At 39.2% G+C, this 21630-nt stretch overlaps 1 protein-coding gene across 3 annotated transcripts in view; it reads right to left on the bottom strand.

Moving 5' to 3' along the window:
* The window catches only part of LOC132384937 (neurabin-2-like), a 239285-nt gene extending 226754 nt beyond the window's left edge, over positions 1-12531 (bottom strand). The window contains exons 1-2 of one of the 3 annotated variants that reach the window (XM_059956594.1): positions 11990-12531; positions 4242-5895 (exon numbers count right to left, since the gene is read on the bottom strand). In XM_059956594.1, the coding sequence (XP_059812577.1) occupies positions 4242-5756 (1515 nt within the window). In that variant the 5' untranslated portion in view covers positions 5757-5895; positions 11990-12531. The remainder of the gene's footprint in view (positions 1-4241; positions 5896-11989) is intronic. The other 2 variants (XM_059956592.1, XM_059956593.1) reach the window with 2 other exon arrangements.
* Between the last annotated feature and the right edge of the window lie 9099 nt (positions 12532-21630).

Below are 21630 nucleotides of genomic sequence, written 5' to 3'. Positions count from 1 at the left end.
CAATTATTTGTTCAACAAAAACATCATATACAAAAACAGATTTTCAGCTAGCCAAGGCTGGAGCTATTCAATAAATTCTATTTTCTGTTCTTTCCCCATAACATCATATGTTATTTTTCCCTTCAACCATTTCCATGAATGCTTCAAACAGTATACGTTTATACACAACTGAGGCCTATCCAGTGTGTTAGTAAAAGTTCAACTTCACTGCCTTAATCTTGTTTTTGAATGTATTTATTTTTCAGGATGTGGTATGGGTAGAAACGCCTGCATTCATTACCCATCACAAGTTGCCTTTGAGAAGGTGGTGGTGAGTCACTTTGTTGAACTGCTGCAGTCCTCCTGATGCTTCTGGGATTTACTCAAAACCATGTTGAAGGACTAGCAATGTATTGCCATGTAAGGATGGTATATGAATTGCAGAGGAACTTGGGGGTAGTGATGTTCTCATGCATCTGCTATCCTTGTCTTTCTTGGGAGATGCTGTTGGAATAGCCCAGGAGATTGACCGTAGTGCGTTTTGCAGATGATACACAGTGGATGCACTAAATCTCAGTGAACCAATCTTGTACAGAGTGAAGTCTTTGGAGTATCAAAAGACAAGTCACTAGCTGCAAAATACCCAGCTTCTGATTTGAGCCATGGCATTTATATGAGTGATCCAGCTAAATTTCTTGTCAATGGTGGCCCACAAAATGTTGACAATGGGGGAAATGGCAATGGCAGTGTCACTGAATGTTGAGAATAGATGTTCAGACTCTTATCTTGTAGGGTGTTGTCATTGGCTGGCACTTCTTCAGTGCCATACCTGAATATGGTCAAGGTAAACCTGCACACAGGAATGGTCTGCTTTATTTTCTGAAGAGTTGCAAGTGTGGTGCACACCTCACCATTTGAAATGGTGAACCTCATCATTTCCGACTTTATGATTGACGGAAGGTCAGTAATAATGGGGCTGAGTTTGGTTGATTCAGAGGAATTCCTATTGTGATATCCAGGAGCTGGAATAATTGATATCCAACTATCACAAACATCTTCCTTTGTCAGAGTATGACTCTGTTCACTGGAACTCTTTAACCTTAACGCCCATTGACTTCAGCATTTCCAAGACTCTTTGATACCCTTGGTCAAATACAACCTTGAGGTCTGTTCTTTCACTAAAAGAGCTTAATCTCAATTACTCAATGTTTTTAAAGCTTTCTTAACCTGACCTCTCACCTTCAAAGACATTTGTCCACACATCCCCTGCTCCTACAACCCCTTTGGTATTCCTACCTCAGAACTCGAGTGACACAGATTCAATCCTGACTTGCAGTGTTGGTTGCATGGAGATTGCAGATGGATTGTTTAGGGTTCCCTTTGGTTTTCTAGTTTCCTCACATACCATTCTTCTTAGTAGGTTGATTGGCCACTGTGCAGCTGAGTTGTTGGAGAGCCAAGGTGGAGTTGATGAGCATTTGAGGATAAATAGGTTAGAAGGAAATGAGTGTGGCATGGGATTGGCAGGATTGGTCTGAGCTCCATCATAGACTCAGTGAGCTGAGTAATCTCCTACATCATACGGCAGAAATGTAAGGGATGTTACATTGATTTCTATTGTCAACAGCTAGAGATTTGTGGCCAATCCAGGAGAAATGAAATAGCAGACAGACTATTCAAACACTCACCAGTAATCACACTGCTACAAAAAAAAAGACATAACATATGTAGCAAGCATGCCACAAGCAGGCACAACTTCCAGAGATTGATGGGGGAGGGGTGGGGGAACAAGTACATGGGACAATGGAGCACCATCCTGTGGAGGACGAAAGCTAATGGTCAACTTAGTGGGACCCAAGTTATCCTCTCACCCAGGTCACCTGATCAGCAGCTGATGAGCTAAAATGGGGATACACAACAAGCAAATGAGGAAAGAGACTGATCATCCAACATCTTATGGTCTTCCCACATTTGACAGATAATAAAGGGGTCTTCATAATTTTTCAATTTCCATCTATTTCACCTCTCCTTAAGACTGTTACTAGGGGAGATGAGTCAGATGGATTTCCTAGTTTCTCTCAGCACTTTACAATTAGAATGAGAGGAAATTTTATTACATCCTTCTGCTGCGCCCTGAACTTCATCGAGATTACACACCAAGGAAAAAGAGATAGTATGAATTAGAAAGCCAAATGTCCTCATCTCATGCTAAACCAATCTGTAATCCTACGTACTACAGTGACTCATCTGCAGACTTCAAATTTATACATTGGATACCTAAATGCAGGCCAATCATAACAACATACAGGATGATGTGTATGGCACTGTACATCTCCATCTGAAATGCACAATGCTTAACAACGTGTACACTCCTGCTACTACTGGTCTCTTTAATTCAATGAATTTTACTTTTTCTAACAGGTCTTGTGGTATTATGCTAATTACCTTTTCAAAGCAAAACACACACATCAACATAAATATTAATCAAAATATTAAAGATTTAAGAAAATCTTGCAACCAACTGCCTGCAGATAGCAGAAATAGCTTGCAATTATTTTTGTGCTATAAAATTATTAACGTAGTTTACAATGAATTTACAAAAAATGAAAAAGGATTTATTCACAAGTTCACCACAGCCTGTCTATACACATAAATGACTGCACTTCAAAAGAATTTCACTCCTCAGGGTACAGTTTACTGTATAAACTTAAGTATTATTAAAAATTATATTTACACTTTGTGACAAAGGAATACACAATTCATTGCCTATTTACTGGTTTCACTGAAAGCATTACAGACAAAACATTACTTTATAAAGGTTTGGGATCATGTTGCACAATTAGACAATACAAGGAGTGATACTGTGGGCAAACTCCAGTTAAGATGGAAGAGACAAAGTCTGGGATTATTTAAGAATAAATGGACGTTGTGATGAGAATGGGAACGACACTGCCCATTTTTCTCCCAAAGTGGATAAGCCTGGATAACTTGAGCTTTTTTTCCCAAATCATATCTACTCTTAGGTCATCTAAGTAAGAGTACAGCTACAGGAGACAGATCACTTTCTATGAATTTTAAAATTAGTATTCTAACTAATTAAACAATATCTGAAAGTTACCACTTTCTTTGTTCAGTAAATGTCCTGGTTAAAAGCTACCAGTGGAAAATGTCTTTAAATTTAAGTCCATTTCCTACTACACTAGAAACTGTTACACAGGAAGTCTTATTATGCCCCTTCCTGTTATATGTAGGAACTTCTGTGGTGACCAGTTCAGAGTGATAAGAATAGTGAAACTGACAAACTTCATAGGTTCAATGTGCAATGTTCTCAGTACTATACAAGTCAGAAAATGGTTTGTACACAAAAATGCCCTGCTAAACCGGTGATATGTACAAAATAAAAAGCACAATTTTTATAAAATTCTGCAACTCTGGAAGATGTTTATTTCTAACTAACATATAATGAAAGAAAACGTAACTCCAGGCTTCATTCACCATTAAATACCTAACAGATAACAGCATCCCTACAGATCATCTTAATCAGCAATACATAAACATCATGGAGTAATAATATACTCATGAAACAAAGAGTACATGCATATATAGATATAGATTACTCTTTGGATGAAAAATATTTTACCTCAATATTTCACTTGCCTTCTTCAAAACGCAGTACTGATTTACTAATCAGATAGGTATAAATAATACCAGTTCCAATTTGTATAAACAGCTAAACTGATCCCACCCACCTACAGAAACACCAATGAAAGCAGGTAACTAATTTCCATGGTGACAGGATACCTAGAGTTAACAGCATGTTAGACTTACTGGTAAAATGTCATTCTCCTACTGTGCAATAGATTCAGGCTGCAGGATCATTCAAAATCTCAGCCGAACAGTTAGTTGGATAATAAAAATAATTAAAAGTGAATTCTGTAAAGTTCATATTATTAGAATACAAGTTGTTCATAAAGTAAGCAACATGAGAAAAATTGTTTTCCAATAGATATGACTAAATCCACATATCATTTATTAAGCTTTTTAATTCTTAAATAATTATCAATACCAGAGAAAATAGTATACTAGTTGCAGAGCATCTAAAGATATTTCTCTTCATTCTCTTATTTTCCACTTAATACTTAGGGATACATTAATGATAATAACTATAGCAGTTGTAAATTTGTAAATCTCCTTCATTTATGCTATTTCATGACATGATTATATTTACAACCTCTGGCTAAATTTTCATTTATTGTACTTACTTTAATTGATGCTGTACTGAAGCGAATCTTCCTGTGTGGAACAGGCTCCTCTTCGTCAGATAGCCCAGTGATTTCTGAGTAGCCACTTTCAGGTTCAAATGCATCATCCTCATCGTCATCCAGACAACTTCCTTCTGATTCATCACCTACCCCACTGAAGGCGCTAATATCCACCATATCTGCCTCAGAGAAGTCTTCACCTTTTTTGCAATGGTCATCTCGATCAATGTCATTTTTAGCTTGTTCTCCATCTTCAAAGGAACCAGCTTTCGATGACAAAGACTCCTCCGCCTGATGTGTAATCCCCTCTGCAGATTCCAGTGATGGAGGCTGCAAATTATCCAAGCATTCCTTAGGAAGATCTCTATTTTCTGAATTAACATCCAGGCCTGGTGCTGTGGTGTCAACCATCTGAGGCTCACAAGTCTCTGGAACAGCTCCTGCTGGCTGTAAGCCTCTGCCACTTTCAAGTTCTGAATCGTTTCCATCGTCTGTAGATTTAAATTCCTTCTCCAACTCTGCAGTGTCTTTCACATCCATTAGTCTAATTTTCCTCACCTCTTCATTTTTTTGTGACATTTGTGTGGACGCCATAGGCCTTGTTTCTTTCAGACTGTCCCCTTGTTTCACCAGTGATGCCAGCTTCTTGGCTAGATTACTGCTGGATGGAGATCCAATCAATAACTTATCCGTCTGTAGGTCCTCACTTTCTTTTCTGAGTTGGCTAGGGCCTGCAAGATCAAGGGAGAAGTCACCATCGCTGTTAGTCCCACTGTCTGTTTTAAGTGTATCCTGTTGGCTTTTAAGAACCACTTTTGACTTTTTCGGGAATGGTTTTGTGTTGAGTGAGGAGGTGCCATGCCTGATCACCTTGTCCAGGACACCAGCCTTTTTCTGATGTGCACCACTTTCAAAAACTGCACTGAGCTGGCTCACTGTGGGCGAGATAGCTTCAGTCTCCAAGCTGTCTAGGGACTCGGTACTTCCATTGAATCGAACCACCACATCCAGTTTGCTGTCCTTGAGACCAGCCCTCTCCTTCTTCAGCAAGATTCTGTTGGAAAGGTTCTTCTCTTGGATGTTCTTCTCAAACATCTTTCTGGTCTCCTGAAGCTTGGAGAAAGGTCTCTCGCTCTTGGTGTCAAAACGGCTCACTCTCTCTGAGACACTGGTGCCAAGTTTCAACAGGGCACTGTGGTCCACGTTTTCATTGAGGCTGCTGGCTCTGGGCAGAGACAGGCGCACAGACCGCTCCTTGCCTTTGGCTGGGATGCCAGTCGCCTCGTTAGGGGTGGTACCCATCTTCTGCAGGAACATGTTCTTAATCCTGTGCACGTTAGAGCCGTATTTCTTGCCCCGGCTCTGCTTCTTGCCCTCGGCATCCTCGTCCGGCTTTTCTTCCCCGTTACTCGTCTGACTGGGGTTTTGCAGAGCCTGGATCTCCGCCTCGTAGGCATTGCGATGGGGAGAGGGACTCCGCAAGCTGGCTGCCGAGGATGCTTCAGTCTTCATCATGTTTAATTCAGAGCTCTCCTTATCCAGATCTGCATAGTTTCCGAAAGCACGTTAAGAAAAAAAAATACACACTACAGCACAAGACTCAAGGTTTCATTCTGTCGAGCTCAAGAAGGCGACTTATCCTGTAGCTCTCCATCTGAAGAAAGGAAAATAAAGACTAAAATAAATCCCAGCAGTAAATCAGCAAATACACATCAAAGAATGCACGCCGTGTGGTGGATTGCAAACATGTAATCTGTTTGATTGCATCAGTTTGAGCACCAAATCCTGATCGCTTGATCTGTCTGCATTATCAACCAACAGTGGACCAACCAGGCTCTCCCTGGGTCCTAGGCTCCACTAAATGAAGTTAGAATGCTGTTTAACAATTTCAGGGCATCTATTGGCAACGCGGTCTCAGCCAATCAGTTAAGGCGGGGCGGGGCTGTGTAGCAGACAATGTCATTTTACTCAGTAAATTTGATCAGAAAATGGAGTCTGTTTAAAAGAAATTGGAAAGAGAATTCAAGTCTAAATTCACAGGAACTGCAGAAATTGACAAATATAAATTGGGTGCATAAAATTATTCCCAGGCATTTATTGCAGTGTGGGCACCAAGCTTGACAGAAAGGGGATTAATCCAATCTGCACTCTAGCTGGGGATGGCATTCAAATTCTATGCAGCTACATGCCCATCGTACTTGCATGTGGCAGTTCTTTTTGTTGATTTGAGCAGATATGTTTACCTCAAACCCACATTTAAAAAAAAACATAAGCATCAACATTTCAGCTTCTTAAATATTACCTTGGATATGATATCTCAAGTTTACTAAAGTGTACCTGAATTCATGCAAGACCCAAACTCTGAGCCGCATTATTATTTTGGCAAGCATATTCAACATCTTAGAAAAAGAAATAAAAACAATGACAGATTCTGGAATAAAAAAAGAAAATAAACTAGTATTTGTGATTTAATAACATTTTCAAATATTACATTGTATTCTGTACCCCTGTAGAAACTGCCTTTATTAGCTTAAAAGTTTATAGACAGTACATTGTCATTAACTAGCTTGTCAGCACAGAGAACAATACAAAATTTATACATTTGTATTATCTTAATTATTAATAATGGCACTCTAACTTACAAATATCTAAAATTCACTGCTAAATACAAACTAAGAAGCAAAATATTGACTACAGTATTCAGACTTCCTCATTAATGGGCACTTTGTCTACAAATGGGATTTTATATAATGTGGAACTCTAATCAACAATAATAATGGAAAAATAAATCTTTCAACTATGACTTTTTAAAAAGGAGGAAGTTTCTTATTTGGAACATGATAGATAAATAGAAGATATTTTAAAGAATTCTGAACTATACAGTTATTCTAATTGTACTTCCCTAAAGCAGATTCCTAATCTAAAGATAAACTTTAATGATTTTTCTGAAGTAACAATGAGCCCTCTATATTTTCAATAAAGTCCTAAACAAAAAAAAGATGGCACAATAGTGTAGCAGATATTGGAACATTTTACAGTGTCAGTGACCAGGGTTCTATTCCACCACTGTCTGTACGTTCGCCCTGTGAGCACATGGTATTCCTCTGAGTGCTCCAGTTTCCTCTCACATTCCAAAGACTTCGTGTTGGTAGGTTTTAGGTACGCTATGTTGGCTCTGGAAGCATGGTGACACTTGCAGGCTGCACATCCACAAACTGAGTTGGTCATTGACACAAACGACTCATTTCACCATATGCTTCGATGTTGAAGTGACAAATAAAGTTATTCTTTAAATGACAGAGGCAAAGCTAAGCTACCTCATCCTTTTCCTGCTCTGGTTTATCAAGATCATGGCTGAACTACCTTGTCTATACTTTCCTGCGCTATCCATGATATCCCAATACTCCTCTGACATCCATAAATCTCTATATTAAATTCTTTCCATGATACACAATTCCAATATTTCACCACATGCCAAGGGAATAAATTTCTCCTCATCTCAGTTCTAAATGGTCTACCCCTTATTCTGAGACTGAAACTTTTAGTCGGAAATGCCTTAACAGAGGAGACCCCCCCCCCCCTCCCATAATAACCCGTGAACCATGTAATGATCTTGTAAGTTTCAATTAGATCACCCCATTCTACTAAATTCCAGAAAATGCAGCCCTAGTCTATTTCATCCCTTCTCATAAACCAAGCTGCCCCTCCAAGTAACCAATCTGATGAACCTTTGTTGTATTCCCACTATGGCAAAAACATTCATTTTTAGTAAAGTAACCAAAGTGGTTAATAATGCTTGAGGTGTGGTCTCACCATGCCCCTAAATAAGTGAAATGAAAGGTCTTTACTCCAGTAGTTACATCCTCTGATAATAAAGGCCAATATTCTACTTGCCTTCCCAATTGGTCATTTCACCTGCATGCTAGCTTTCAGTGTGGATGTATGATTTATGAATGTCTCCCTAGATGTAACCCTATAGATTAGAATCATTACGCATAAATACCTTTTGAATATCAACATTTCACACTCTTTCACCAGTTAAAACTACTCTGATTTTTTTGTATTTTGTATACTGGAGCAGATGACATCACATTTTTCCACATTACATTCAATTATCTTGTTCTCACCCACTCATAGCTTCCAGCAGCATCTTTCTATCCTCTCTGCTCACAATCTTACACTCCATGTAATCAACAAGACACATATATAACATTTGACCCCCCCCCCCCCCACCACCAAATTGTTGATATAGACTGAATAGCTGGAACTTAACATCCACTAATCACAGCCTGTCAGCCTGAGGAAAGCAGATTTATTTCTGTGAATGGTCTCTGCTGTTAACCAGTTCTCCAACCACGCCAGTTGTTATTCCCCATTCCACGTTAACCTTGCTTACCAATCTCACACTTCAATATATAGAAATCTTTCAGAAAAAGTCGCATTTACTCGCACTGTATACTTTCTATTAACTACATCCATTGGTATTCCCTTATCTAATCTTCTAGTCACATCCTCAAAAAACTCCAGCATGTTAATCAAACAGGATTCCCTTTTCTTAAGTCCTCACTGACTCCACTCAATCCCATTATTCTCAGTGATCTGCTATTACATATTTCAGCACTTTTGCCATTATATCAGTGTAAGTCTACCAGGTTAGTAGCTCTCCACTTTCCTTCTCTCTTTTGTTAAATAGCAAGGTTACATTTGTTACCCTCAAATTCACATGGACCATTCCACAAAGTATCGAGTTTTGAAAGATGATAACCAATGCACCTACCATCTCTACAGCCACTTCTTTCAGAAGTTTGGGATGTAGGTCACTGGGTCCCTGGGGTTTATCAGGTTTTAATCTCATTAACTTCTTTTGTATTTTTCTCCTTGAATACTAATTTCCTTCTATTCCTTACTCTTGCCAGACATTTCATTCTCTTGTATTTTCTATCAGATGTTTTTTGTATCTAATTTCACGAAGACAAATGCAAAGTATTTATTTAATTTTTCTGCCATTTTCTTATTTCTCATGTCTCTGTAATGGACCCATATTGGTCTTTTCCTTTTTATGTCCAATAGAAGTTATTGTAGTTTTTCACTATCTCATGTTCTGAGAATTCTTTTAAAGGTGAACAGAGAATTGCTAAGACAAGGAATGCTAGAGACCAGTTGTAGAAACACACAGAAGAGAAAATTGAAGATCAGAAATGTATCTCAAAGTGCAATAAATTTTAACAAACTTGAAATTCCACAAAAGCTATATGAAGTATTTAGTAACCATGTTCCCTTTTCTTGGTTTTTTTTTCAATCCTAGATGTCCTCCAAGTTATTTTAATAATATATTTGTATATCTACATTTAGCATGGAAATTATCTACGCAACCTTGTCATGATTGAGTCACTTCAATAGCACAATGGTATTTCATTTAAATATCACCTAGCTTCTTAACCTGCTTCAGAGATAATCCAGCTAGTTTTCTTGTCCAATTAGCATACCCATTACCATTTACAATAAAATATAAAATCTAATATGTGAAAATAAGAGCAAAATAAGCCACTTTAAAAACGATACTGATCTATATCTAAGGACTAAATAAATTAGTCATAACTGACTAGAAACATGATTTTTCAATAAAATTTCAGATGACTTTAAAAAGAAACCAATTGCTGCTTCTGGCTGGAGATTGTATATTACTTAAATGACTTGGAATTATCAAACAGATTAAATGCCCTTTAATATAAGCTGACAATATAAATGATCATTTAATACTGAAACTAAAAACAGAAAATGTTAGAAACACTTAATAGGTCAGGTAGCATCTGTGGAAAAATAAACAGAGTTAATGATTCAGGTAAGAAAACACTTCTTGGAAAGAAAACTTGGAAAGTAAGAAAACAAGTTAGTTATCTAACTAGACTTCTGAGAAAATAAATTTGATTTTATGCTTTCCAGTTCTCATCAAAGGCTGTTAACCTGAAACATTAACTCTGTTTCTCCTTCCGTAAGTACTGCCTGATCTGCAGAATGTTCCTGCATTTTCTGTTAGTTTTTCAGCATTTTAGTGTCTCCAGTGTTCCGATTTTCAGTCTGGAACTGGATAGGCATACACTCTAAATAATCACTCAGAAACCATGGTACTTCTAGTTGCAACCTACAGAAACTAATCTATAATTATCTATATTATAATCAAACCAGTGCTCAACTAATACCACTCCATCATTGTATAAAGAAGGTCATTTACAATAAAATGCTGGAGAAACACACTTAGAATGCAATCCTATTTATTTTTGTTGCAGTATAGTGTTTCCTCTGAATGAATTAAAAATTTAGAAAAGGTTAATGCAAATTGAACCTCCTAATCTTGAAACTTCTATGATTGATAAATGTCATTAAAATCCATTCAAATTATTCTTGAGCTAATTTATATCTTAACTGTAGCTTCATGAAAAGATGTTACAGGATCAGATGCCAATACACTCCATTCTTTCTACATTTCAAGTTTACCGGCCATTCACAAACATTTCCTAATTGTTCAATTGTTGCGGGAGACTAATTTTGATCGTTAAAGAATATGTCCAGCTATATGCAACTATCGAATCATACCATATATTAAACTTAATGAAAGCCAATTCCTTACTACCTCCTTTCTCAACAGGCAGCATTGGATACATTGTATGTGATATTAAAAATTATATGTTCACCACAAAGTATCCATTAAAATAATTTAAAATGAATGAAATGTTAAACCAGGGTCAACAAGTAGAAAATACTGTATTTTCTTTTGTACAGCTATAAGGGAATGAGTGGTTTATTGCAAATAAATTGGCATCACAACTTCAATGATCAAAAGTTACAGCTCCCACAATCCACTTTTTAAGCTGCCCCTTGGTGACATACATTCTCATGTCCTGAAGTGCCAAATGTAAAAGATCAAGAATGTAACCAGTTTTTATATATTGGTGTTTTTTTTTATTTCGACGAGAGAGAAATGTTCAATCCTTTTCCAAATGATTGGTTTGCTGAGTCAAGTTACTTATCCTGAATATTTAATTCGGGAGTATTGCATTTCGGTCGAATTATGAGGGAAAACTTCCATTTATATAGCTCCTTTCATGTGTTCAGGATACACCAAAGCCCAACTTTTAAAGTGTAGTCACCATTGCAGTGTAGTTAAACATGAATACACTCATGAATGTAATGTGCTAGGGGCTTTCATGTTCTGGCTCTCTCTCCTGGATCCCAATGCTTCAACCTATGGGGTCTTCTTCTACATAGATATAAATTGTCTATATACTCTAGAAGCGTTGCCGCCTTCAATTGGAAATGAATATGCATTATAGTAAGAAATTAAAATAGATAACTATTAAAGTTTAAAAGACATTATGTATATCGAGCTACAATTTAATTATGCATATTTATTTAAGGCATCAATACACCCAACGTACATGCATTTTACATTAATTCCGGTATACATACATAAATGTCTGCACCGCACTGTTGCAAATGAAACCCTGTAGTCAGCGGCATTGAGATCCAGAAGAGAGCCACTACACAAAAGGCCTGACTCCGCTGCGTTTCCTACGTGTTATTTCCCATTTCCCTAATAGCTGTCATTTCAGCCCAAAACGTCGGATCCGGTAAGCGTTACAAACAGGAAACGTTTATATATTAGATTAGGTTTCTCTTTTTTTATATAAAAAAAGAACGCTTTGGTGTTGGTCTCATTCTGCAAATGCTCTGTTATTTCTGTGACTTACATAATCGCCCGTTTGCAGTTCTCCTCTCGGTTTTTGCAGTGCTGTTTCCGCGATGTGCCGCAGTACTGGGCTTTACCAGCCACACATGTCATACTGCCTTTAACCATCACAGCCACGCTGCAGGCGGAGCTTGTAAACAATACCCGAAAGTGACGTTGGTAGCGTCTTTGTGTGTTTTCTATTGCAAATTCCACTTATTTATTTTTAAACGGAAGCACTAAATATATGCTTAATTTTAATTAGCTCAATTCAAATATTATTGAGTAGTGCTGTCAAAAGAGAGGAATCTTGCTTTTATTGTGACAAGGTCGTGTCGTTTGCTTCAGAACCCCTGGCTGGTCCAAGAAAAATAACGTTTTCCTTCGGCCAGGTAATGTTTTGTATGTCGGTTCCATCATTCAGCTGGAATGAATACAAAGATGTCACAGTGAAAAAGCTGTTCTATAAGCATCAATTTAATATTATAAACATTTCAACATCTAAAAGCCACTTCCGTTTTTGTGTCTTCCTCATTCCTTCCAACCTCCTGCATTGATTCACTTTGAAAAGAAAATTTTACCACATCTTAATGACCCGATCTACACCGCTTGCAAAAATCAACCTACTTTCTACCCAGTGCCTCCCAGTTCATTTTTTTTGGAAGTGGAGCACATTAGAAAGATTTGACCTATGATTGGATGTACGCTCTCCAAGCGTTCTTTTTCAGCCAATGGAAGGCTAGAATTTTTGAGATTGGCATTTTCTCATCATGGTGACCAGGTCAAACTCTGCTGCATTTTTTGAACATAAAAATAACCAAATGAAATGCAATTTGGTCAAATCATTTGTTGTAATAGTTTATTAAATTGAATATAAATATGGTGTAGATCTGGTTATATAATTGTTTTCTTAAATGTATGTTGGGAGGTGCAAATTATACAGGTAGCTGGTAATATTAAAATAAACCATTAAAGGTGAATTCCTTCATAAGTATCACATGTTGCTCCAACAGTATGAAATTTTGTGCATTAGTATCAAACTTCCTTTCATTCTTGATTACTCTAAAATATTGAAGAAGTCAATGCATTTTTTTCCTTTCCCTGACTTACGGATGCAGCGTTCCAAAGTTCCATGAAAATCTGGTGGAAAAATCACTTACAAATTGATTTCTGTTCTATTAAAATAACCAGGTGGTTACAAGATGTAAATATACTGTACACCAGACATTATTCATGTATTGCTGTAAACTTATCGCCCATGTTTTAAATAAACAGTGTATGAACCTTGCAGAATACTACCCATGTTTCCATACAGAATTTCATGTCATTTCTTACATTTTCGAGTGCAAAGTAAAAGTAAATGAACACTGCTTTCTACTAGTGCTGTAGCTGAACACTGTAATAACAACAATACATAAGCACAGTCCTAACTTTAGAGCAGAGGTCCTCTTAACAGTGTGCTGCTTGAAATTAATACAATGTTCTCAGAAAAGCTCTACAAAGAGGCCAAAGTTGAATATAGCCAAACTGAGGGGGCCCAATCAGACAGAAGATCCAGATTGGGGATACTTCAAACAGAATGAGGAGATTGGTGAGATTATATTTTTGAACGTCATACCACCAGCCACAAGGTGTTTATAATTCTGTTTGCAGAGCTGTAAGATGGATCTTCTACTTGCACAAACAACATTAGTACCCTGTAAATGAGTTTAACGGCACAAGTTTCCCATGTCTTCAAGTGCTCAATGTTAGCTGGAATACTGAGAGGCTTGATGTATCAGTCCACCAAACTGGAAAAACGTGCTTATATGGAGCTTTTGTTTTGATTCCTTAAAGAGAACCCATATTTATACAATATATTTATTGGCATTATAAATGAGGAATCTCTGTCTTTGTTCTAGGGAGGAAGGGGGTCTGACAGCCACTGTAGACCTGGCAATTAACAGAATCAATGGAACAGAATCTATAGAGTCATATCCACATCTCAGTGTCTCCACCCAATATCTTTTCTACTTTTTAAAATTTTGAATTTTTTTCTCATCTGTCTCAAAATCTCTACCTATTTGGAACATTGGGTGGGATGTGGACAAAAGAGACCTGAACCAGAAGGGGCAAATAACCTAGCAGGAAGGTTTGCTAGTGTTGCACAGGGGGGTTTAAATGAGAGTTGCAGGAGGATGGGAACCAGAGTTCCAAAATAGTAAGAGGAGTGGTTGTGGCTCCACATCTTGTTAAAACTTCAGACAGAGTCAGGAATCAAAAGGTTGAGCGTGGTGCGACTAATGTCCCGAACTGTGTATCTCCTAATGCAAGAAATATCGTAGGAAAGTCAGAGGAGCTCAGGACGTGGATCAACACCTGGAATTATAGTATTGTAGCCATTAGTGAGGCTTGGTTGCAGGAGAGGCCTGTCTGGAAATGAAGGGGTTAAAATATGAGGAGCGTTTGGCAGCTTTGGGCCTGTACTCACTGGAACTTAGATTTAGATGCGGCAGAGCAGGAGGGATTAAAGGGGGAAGGATGAGATCAAGGAAAATGTCACAGTAGTGCTCAACCAGGACAGACTGGAGAACTAGTGTAATGAGGCATTATGAGTGGAACTGAATAATAAGAAAGTTATGATTATGTTAATAGGGCTATATTATAGACCACTCAACAGCCTGAGGGATTTAATGGAACAAATCTGTAGAGAGATCACAGACGGCTGCAAGAAACACAAGGTTGTTATAGTAGGTGATTTTAACTTTCCTCATATTGACCAGAGCTCCCATACTGTAAAGGACTAGATGGGATAGAGTTTGTCAAATGTGTTCAGGAAAGTTTCCTTCATCAGTATATAGAAAGTTCAAAGTAATTATGAAAAAGGATAGGTCTGGTCCACGGGTTGAGATTCTAAACCAGAGAAATGCCAATTTTGACAGTATCAGAAATGATCTGGCAACTGTGGATTGGGACAGGCTGTTTTCTGGCAAAGGTGTACCTGGTAATGGGAGGCCTTCAAAAGTGAAACTTTGAGAGTACAAGGGTTGTATGTGCTTGTCAGAATAAAAGGTAAAGATAATAGGTGTAGGGAACCTTGGTTTTCAAGAAATATTGAGGCAATGGTTAAGAAAAAAAAGGTGCATTGCAGGTACAGGCAGGTAGAAACAAATGAGGTGCTTATGGAATATGAGAAATGCAAGGGAACACTTAAGAAATTAATCAGGAGGGCTGAAAGAAGGCATGCGGTTGTCCTAGCAGACAAGGTGAAGGAGAATCCAAAGGGATTCTACAGATGTATTAAGAGCAACAGGATTGCAAGGGACAAAATTGGTCCTGTGGAAGTCAGATGTATTTACTCAGGAGACAGACACAGAGTCTACAGAAGGAAGGCAAAATGGCATCAACTTCATGAACTCTATACAGATTACAGAGGATGTGTTTGTTCTCTTGAGGCAAATTAGGATGGATAAATCCCCAGGGCCTGACAATGCGTTCCCACTGCTGGGGCCCTAGCAGACATACTTAAATCATCCTAAGCAACAAGAGAGATACCAGAGGATTGGAGGATAGCCAATGTTATTCCGCTGTTTAAGAAAGGCTCTAAAAATAAACCGGGAAATTACAGGCCAGTGAGGTTGACATCAGTAGTGGGAAAGTTATTGGAAGGTATTCTAAGGGACTAGATATGAGTATTTGGATAAACATGGACTGACTAGGGATAGTCAGCATGGCTTCATGTATGGTAGGCCATGACCAACCAATTTCATCGAGCTTTTCAAGCAAATTGTCAAGTTTATGGATTAGGACTGTATTCTTTAGAACATAGAAGATTGAAAGGAGATTTGATAGAGTTATACAAAATTATGAGGGGTATAGATAGGGTAAATGCAAGCAGTCTTTTTCCACTGGACTACAATCAGAGGTCATGGGTTAAAGGTGAAAGGTGAGAATTTTAGGGGGAACAGGAGGGAAACTTCTTCACTCAGATGGTCATAAGAAAGTGGAATGAGCTGCCAGCATCAGTGGTTCATGCAAGCTCGATTTCAGCATTTAAGAGAAGTTTGGATAGGTACATAGATAGTAGCAATATGGAGGGCTATGGTCCCAGTGCAGGTCGTTGGAAATAGGCAGTTTAAGTGGTTTTGGCATGGACTAGATGAGCTGAAGGTCCCAGAGCAGGTCAATGGGAATAGGCAGTTTAAATATTTTGGCATAGACTAGCTGGGCTGAAGGGTCTGTTTTTATGCTGCATTTTTCTATGAATATTCTTTTTCTCCCTATGTATTCTTTCTCTCTCAAGAGCTAAAGGACTGTTCTTACTATATCCTTTTAGAAGTGGTAGTCTATGTGTCTACTGTTGATCCAGCAGGACATTAGATATAAACATAATAAAGTCTGCAGATACTGGAAATTCAAAGCAACACATACAGAATGCTGGGGGAGCTCAGCAGATCAGGCAGCATCTATAGAAATGAATAAACAGTTTTCAGCTGAGAACCTTCTTCAGGAAGGAAGGGGTAAGATGCCAGAATAAGAAGCTAGGGGGAAGAGGAAGAGGATAGCTGGAAGGTGATAAGTGAAGCCAGGTGGGTGGGGAAGCTCAAGGACTGGAGAAGAAATTATCTGGTAGAAGAGAAGCGTTGACCAATGGAGAAGGGGAAGGAGTGGAGCCGGGGGAAGTGATAAGCAGGTGAGAAGAGGTTAAAGGTCAGAGCAGGGAGTAGCGGAAGGTGGAAGGGGAGGGGAGGGATTTTTTTGTACCAGAAGGAGAAATCGATATTCATGCTATCAGACTGGAGGCTACCCAGACATAATACAAGGTGTTACTCCTCCACCCTGAGGGTGCCTCGACTTGGAACAAAAGGAGGCCATGCACCTACATGTCAGAGCAGGGATGAGAATCAGAATGAAAAAGTTTGACCACTGGGATGTTCCATTTGTGGTGAATGGTGCTGAGGTGCTCAACAATTTATGACAAGTCTCACCAATGTAGAGCAGGCCACATCGGGAGCCCTAGACACAATAGACAACCCCTACAGGTTCACAGGTAAAATGTTGCCTCACCTGGTAGGACTGTTTGGAGCACTGAATAGAGGTGAGGGAGGAGGTGAATGGGCAGGTAGGCTGCTTGCAGGGTTAAGTGCCAGGAGAGAGATTAGTGGGGAGTGAAGAAGTAGCGATCCCAAAGGGATGGGGGGGGGGGGGCGTGGAGGAGAGGGAGGTATCCAAGACTATGGGAAGATGGGGTGAGTGCAAATGTTCAGGAAATGGAGGATATGTGGGTGAGGGCAGCATCAATATGAAGGAAGAGAAACACCGCACGTTGTAGCAAGTGGACATCTGGAACTGCATCCTGGGAACAGATGCAGTGGAGGCCAAGGAACTAAGTAAAGGGAATGGCATTTTTACAGGAGATTGGGTGGGAAAAGGTATACTCAAGATAACCATGGTAATCAGTAGGTTTATAAAAGATGTCGGTTGACAGCATGTCTCCAGAGATGGAGACAGAAAGATCGAGAAAGGGGAGGGAGGCGTCAGAGATGGACCAAGTGAATTTAAGGGCAGGGTGGAGGTTAGAGACAAAACTGATGAAACTGACGAGCTCAGCGTGGGTGCATGAAGCAACACCAATGCAGTCATCAATGTAGTGGAGGAAGAGTTGGGGAGTATTACAGGAGAAGGCTTCAAACGTGGACTGTTCTACATAGCCTACAAAGGAGCAGGCCTAGCTGTGACCCATGTGAGTGCCCATGTCTACCCCTCAAGTTTGGAGAAAGTGAGAGGAGTTGAAGGAAAAATTGTTGAGGGTAAGTTCTGCTAGACGGGGGAGGATGGTAGTGGTGAGGAACTGGTTGGTTTTTTTGTCAAGAAAGAATTAAAGAAATTTGAGGCTTTCTTGATGAGGGATAGAAGTGTAAAGGGACACTAGATATGTATTCAGTTCCCTTTCAAAGAAAACTAGAAACATTTACTGCCCATTCTAAAATTAAAAGCCAAATGTATTTGAATATATGACAGTGAAATTGCATGTATATCAGAACTATGAAGTCCTTACAGCACAGGAACAGGTCAATCAGCTCAAAAGCTGCCTCCTACTCCTCCTTCTCCAACACCTTACCCATTATGCCCACACCCCTACTCCACACACCCTGTATCTATGTGCTTATCTATTTTCCTGTTGAATTTATCTTTTAAAGTAAAGAGATGAACTTTATTTGTCAATGTACATCAAAACATACAACGAAATGTGTCATTTGGCATCAAATCAAATCAGCAAACCCTAACCCATACAATCTTTGGAATTTGGGAGGAAAGCAAAGCACACAGAGGAAGCACGCGCAGTCATGGGGAGAAAGTACAAGCTCACTAAAGACAGCAGCGGGAATCAAACCCCAATCTTACAGATGGCGCTGTAAAGCAATGCACTAATTGCTAGACTATTACGCCAACTTGTTTGTCTCAACCACATCCTAACAATATGATATCCATACTCTATCTATACTATTGTTGAAGTTCACCTTGAATACCCCACTGTATTTATTAGTGCCTTTCTTCAACTGGTTCTGATCTCCTCTCGAATCATAATCCCCAGGCTATCCATTTATAATCATGAAGTCCTCAATCAGATTACTTTAAAACTTTGTTTCCTTATAGAAAAGAGAGCTACTGTAAGATTATTCAGCCAATTTTGAAGTGGGAGAAACAAAGATTTAAAATGCTGTAAGTCCTCAGTTTAATGCAGTTGTAGGTGATTGTACAATCTGCTGTGTTGCGTGAACATCAATATTCAGTACAATCGGTTTCCTGGTAAACAAAGAAAGTATCTGAGGCATTACCTTCGACAAAGTGGTTTTTAGGTTATGCACATGCTATAATTAATAAAACAATAGGTGGGGCTACCTAGATAATTGTCCTAGAATTATTTTCTGCCTATGATTGCTGCATGCCAAACCAGTGATTATTACGGTCATGTGCCTGCAGTGTAGAAATGCAGGAACAAGGACACAAACACAACCAAATCAGCTTCACACGAGGAAGGGATTTCCTCGGGGAAGAGTATACATTCCAATTGGGCCAAGGTCAAGTCAAATGAGTTGCAGGTTCAGAAGCCTGAGTTTGGTGTGGGGGGGGGGGGGGGTAGAGAGAGAAATGTTGAGTAGGGTTGGGGATGCTGCTGAATAGTGGTGATTAAAGTGCATGAAGCCTGACCGGTCTGATTTGGTACAAGGATGTCTGGTGGAATAATTGGTTGCTGAGGAAATAGTGTGGCAATCGGTGTGTGAGAGCTTCTAATAGTCAATAGCTGAATGGTTGAATTCAGTAAGGATCAAATGAAAAATAGGAATTCAAGAAGGATAGAGGGATCAGGATGTCTGTGCTTAAGGTCACAGAAAATCTGACCTCACCAAAGTTGCCTGCAGAATGAGCGGGTCACCCCAAAGCAAATAAAACATCTGGAATTATCATCAGATATGTACTGCATATCAATGGATCCCATTAAGCATGTTTAGTATCCCCTATGTATTGTGCACTAGATGTGGAGAGGAGCTTTGAGTGAAAAATGGGACCATTATAAATTCTTAAATTTTTGATCATGCTCTTTCATAGTAATTGGATTGCACTGTGTGAAAAGTTAGAGGTTTATGTTATTTCTAGGTAAGTGTAAGTAAAATAGTGTAGTGGGGTGTAAAACAATTTAGAAGTAGAGCACGAGGTTGTTATTATTTGCTAATGAATAACAGGAAATCTCCCCCAAACATTTATTTGGAAAAGTTTTTTCTTACATAAGGAAGCTGACAGCGGCTATACTTTCACAAAATGCTGGTGGAACACAGCAGGCCAGGCAGCATCTATAGGGAGAAGCGCTGTCGACGAAAAAAGGGAGGTAGGGAAAAAACAAAAAAAACTAAATATGTCAGGGATGGGGTAAGAAGGGGAGGAGGGGCATTAATGGAAGTTAGAGAAGTCATTGTTCATGCCATCAGGTTGGAGGCTACCCAGCCAGTATATAAGGTGTTGTTCCTCCAACCTGAGTGTGGCTTCATAAAGCATCCACACCTTATATACCGGCTGGGTAGCCTCCAACCTGATGGCATGAACATTGACTTCTCTAACTTCCGTTAATCCCCCTCCTCCCCTTCTTACCCCATCCCTGATATATTTAGCTTTATTCTCCCCTCCTCTTTTTTTTCTCTCTCTGCCCATCACTCTGCCTGTTCTCCATCTCCCTTTGGTGCTCCCCCCTCCCCCTTTCTTTCTCCCTAGGCCTCCCGTCCCATGATCCTTTCCCTTCTCCAGTTCTGTATCCCTTTTGTCAATCACCTTTCTGACTCTCAGCTTCACCCCATCCCCTCCGGTCTTCTCCTATCATTTTGCATTTCCCCCTCCCCCTCCTACTTTCAAATCTCTTACTATCTTTCCTTTCAGTTAGTCCTGACGAAGGGTCTCGGCCCGAAACGTCGACAGTGCTTCTCCCTATAGATGCTGCCTGGCCTGCTGTGTTCCACCAGCATTTTGTGTGTGTTGCTTGAATTTCCAGCATCTGCAGATTTCCTCATGTAGCGGCTATACTTTATTAGGAGTTTGAAGAGATTTGGCATGTCAACAAATACACTCAAAAACTTCTATAGATTTAGCATGGAGAACATTCTGACAGGCTGGATCACTATCTGGTATGGGGGGAGGGGGCTACTGCACACGACCGAAGGAAGCTGCAGAGGGTTGTAAATTTAGTCAGCTCCATCTTGGGTACTAGCCTACAAAGTACCCAGGACATCTTCAAGGAGCGGTGTCTCAAAAAGGCAGCATCCATTATTAAGGACCTCCAGCACCCAGGACATGCCCTTTTCTCACTGTTATCTCATCAGGTAGGAGGTACAGAAGCCTGAAGGCACACACTCAGTGATTCAGGAACAGCTTCCTCCCCTCTGCCAACCGATTCTTAAAATGGACATTTAACCCTTAGATACAACCTCACTTTTTTTTAAAAGTATATAGTATTTTGATTTTTGCACAATTTTTAATATATTCAATATACATATATTGTATAAGGTATACTGAATAAGATTTACTCCTTATTTTTTTCTCTCTATATTATGTATCGCATTGAACTGCTGCTAGTAAGTTAAAAAATTTCACGTCACAAACTGGTGATAATAAACCTGATTCTGAACAGTGCTGGCAAGTATCAATAATGTAAAATGCCCAGTATGTTCCTATTTTTATTACTTTAAAAATGCCTTTTAGAAACTACTGACCAATTCTATTTGATGCAAGGTTATGTGGCAGAAGAGTAAAAGTGAGGGAGGAAATGGTGCAAGAAACAAAAGGTGTTGATAATTATAGTTACCTAGTGATGGTTTTGTAAAGGAAGTACTGAGATGATATCTGACTTCATCCGTAATTGTTCTTATTCCTCGTTTTGATATCGGAATGCTTTTGTTTGCGAAGCACAGCAGCGCCTCTACTTCCTCAGAAATCTGCAGAGATACAGCATGTCATCAAAAACCTCGGCAATCTTCTATAGATATGTGGTGGAAAGAGTGCTGACTGGCTGCATTACGGCCTGGTGGTGGAAAATTCTACAAAAGATAATGAATTTGGCCCAGTACATCAAGGGTAAAAACCTCCTAACCATTGAGCACATCTACATGTAACATTGACGTAGAAAAGCTGCATCCA

This window comes from Hypanus sabinus, chromosome X1 (genome assembly GCF_030144855.1).
Source record: "Hypanus sabinus isolate sHypSab1 chromosome X1, sHypSab1.hap1, whole genome shotgun sequence".
NCBI classification, from domain to species: domain Eukaryota; kingdom Metazoa; phylum Chordata; class Chondrichthyes; order Myliobatiformes; family Dasyatidae; genus Hypanus; species Hypanus sabinus.
Note: the sequence above shows the minus strand (reverse complement) of the source record. Positions and strands in the feature narration are given on the sequence as shown.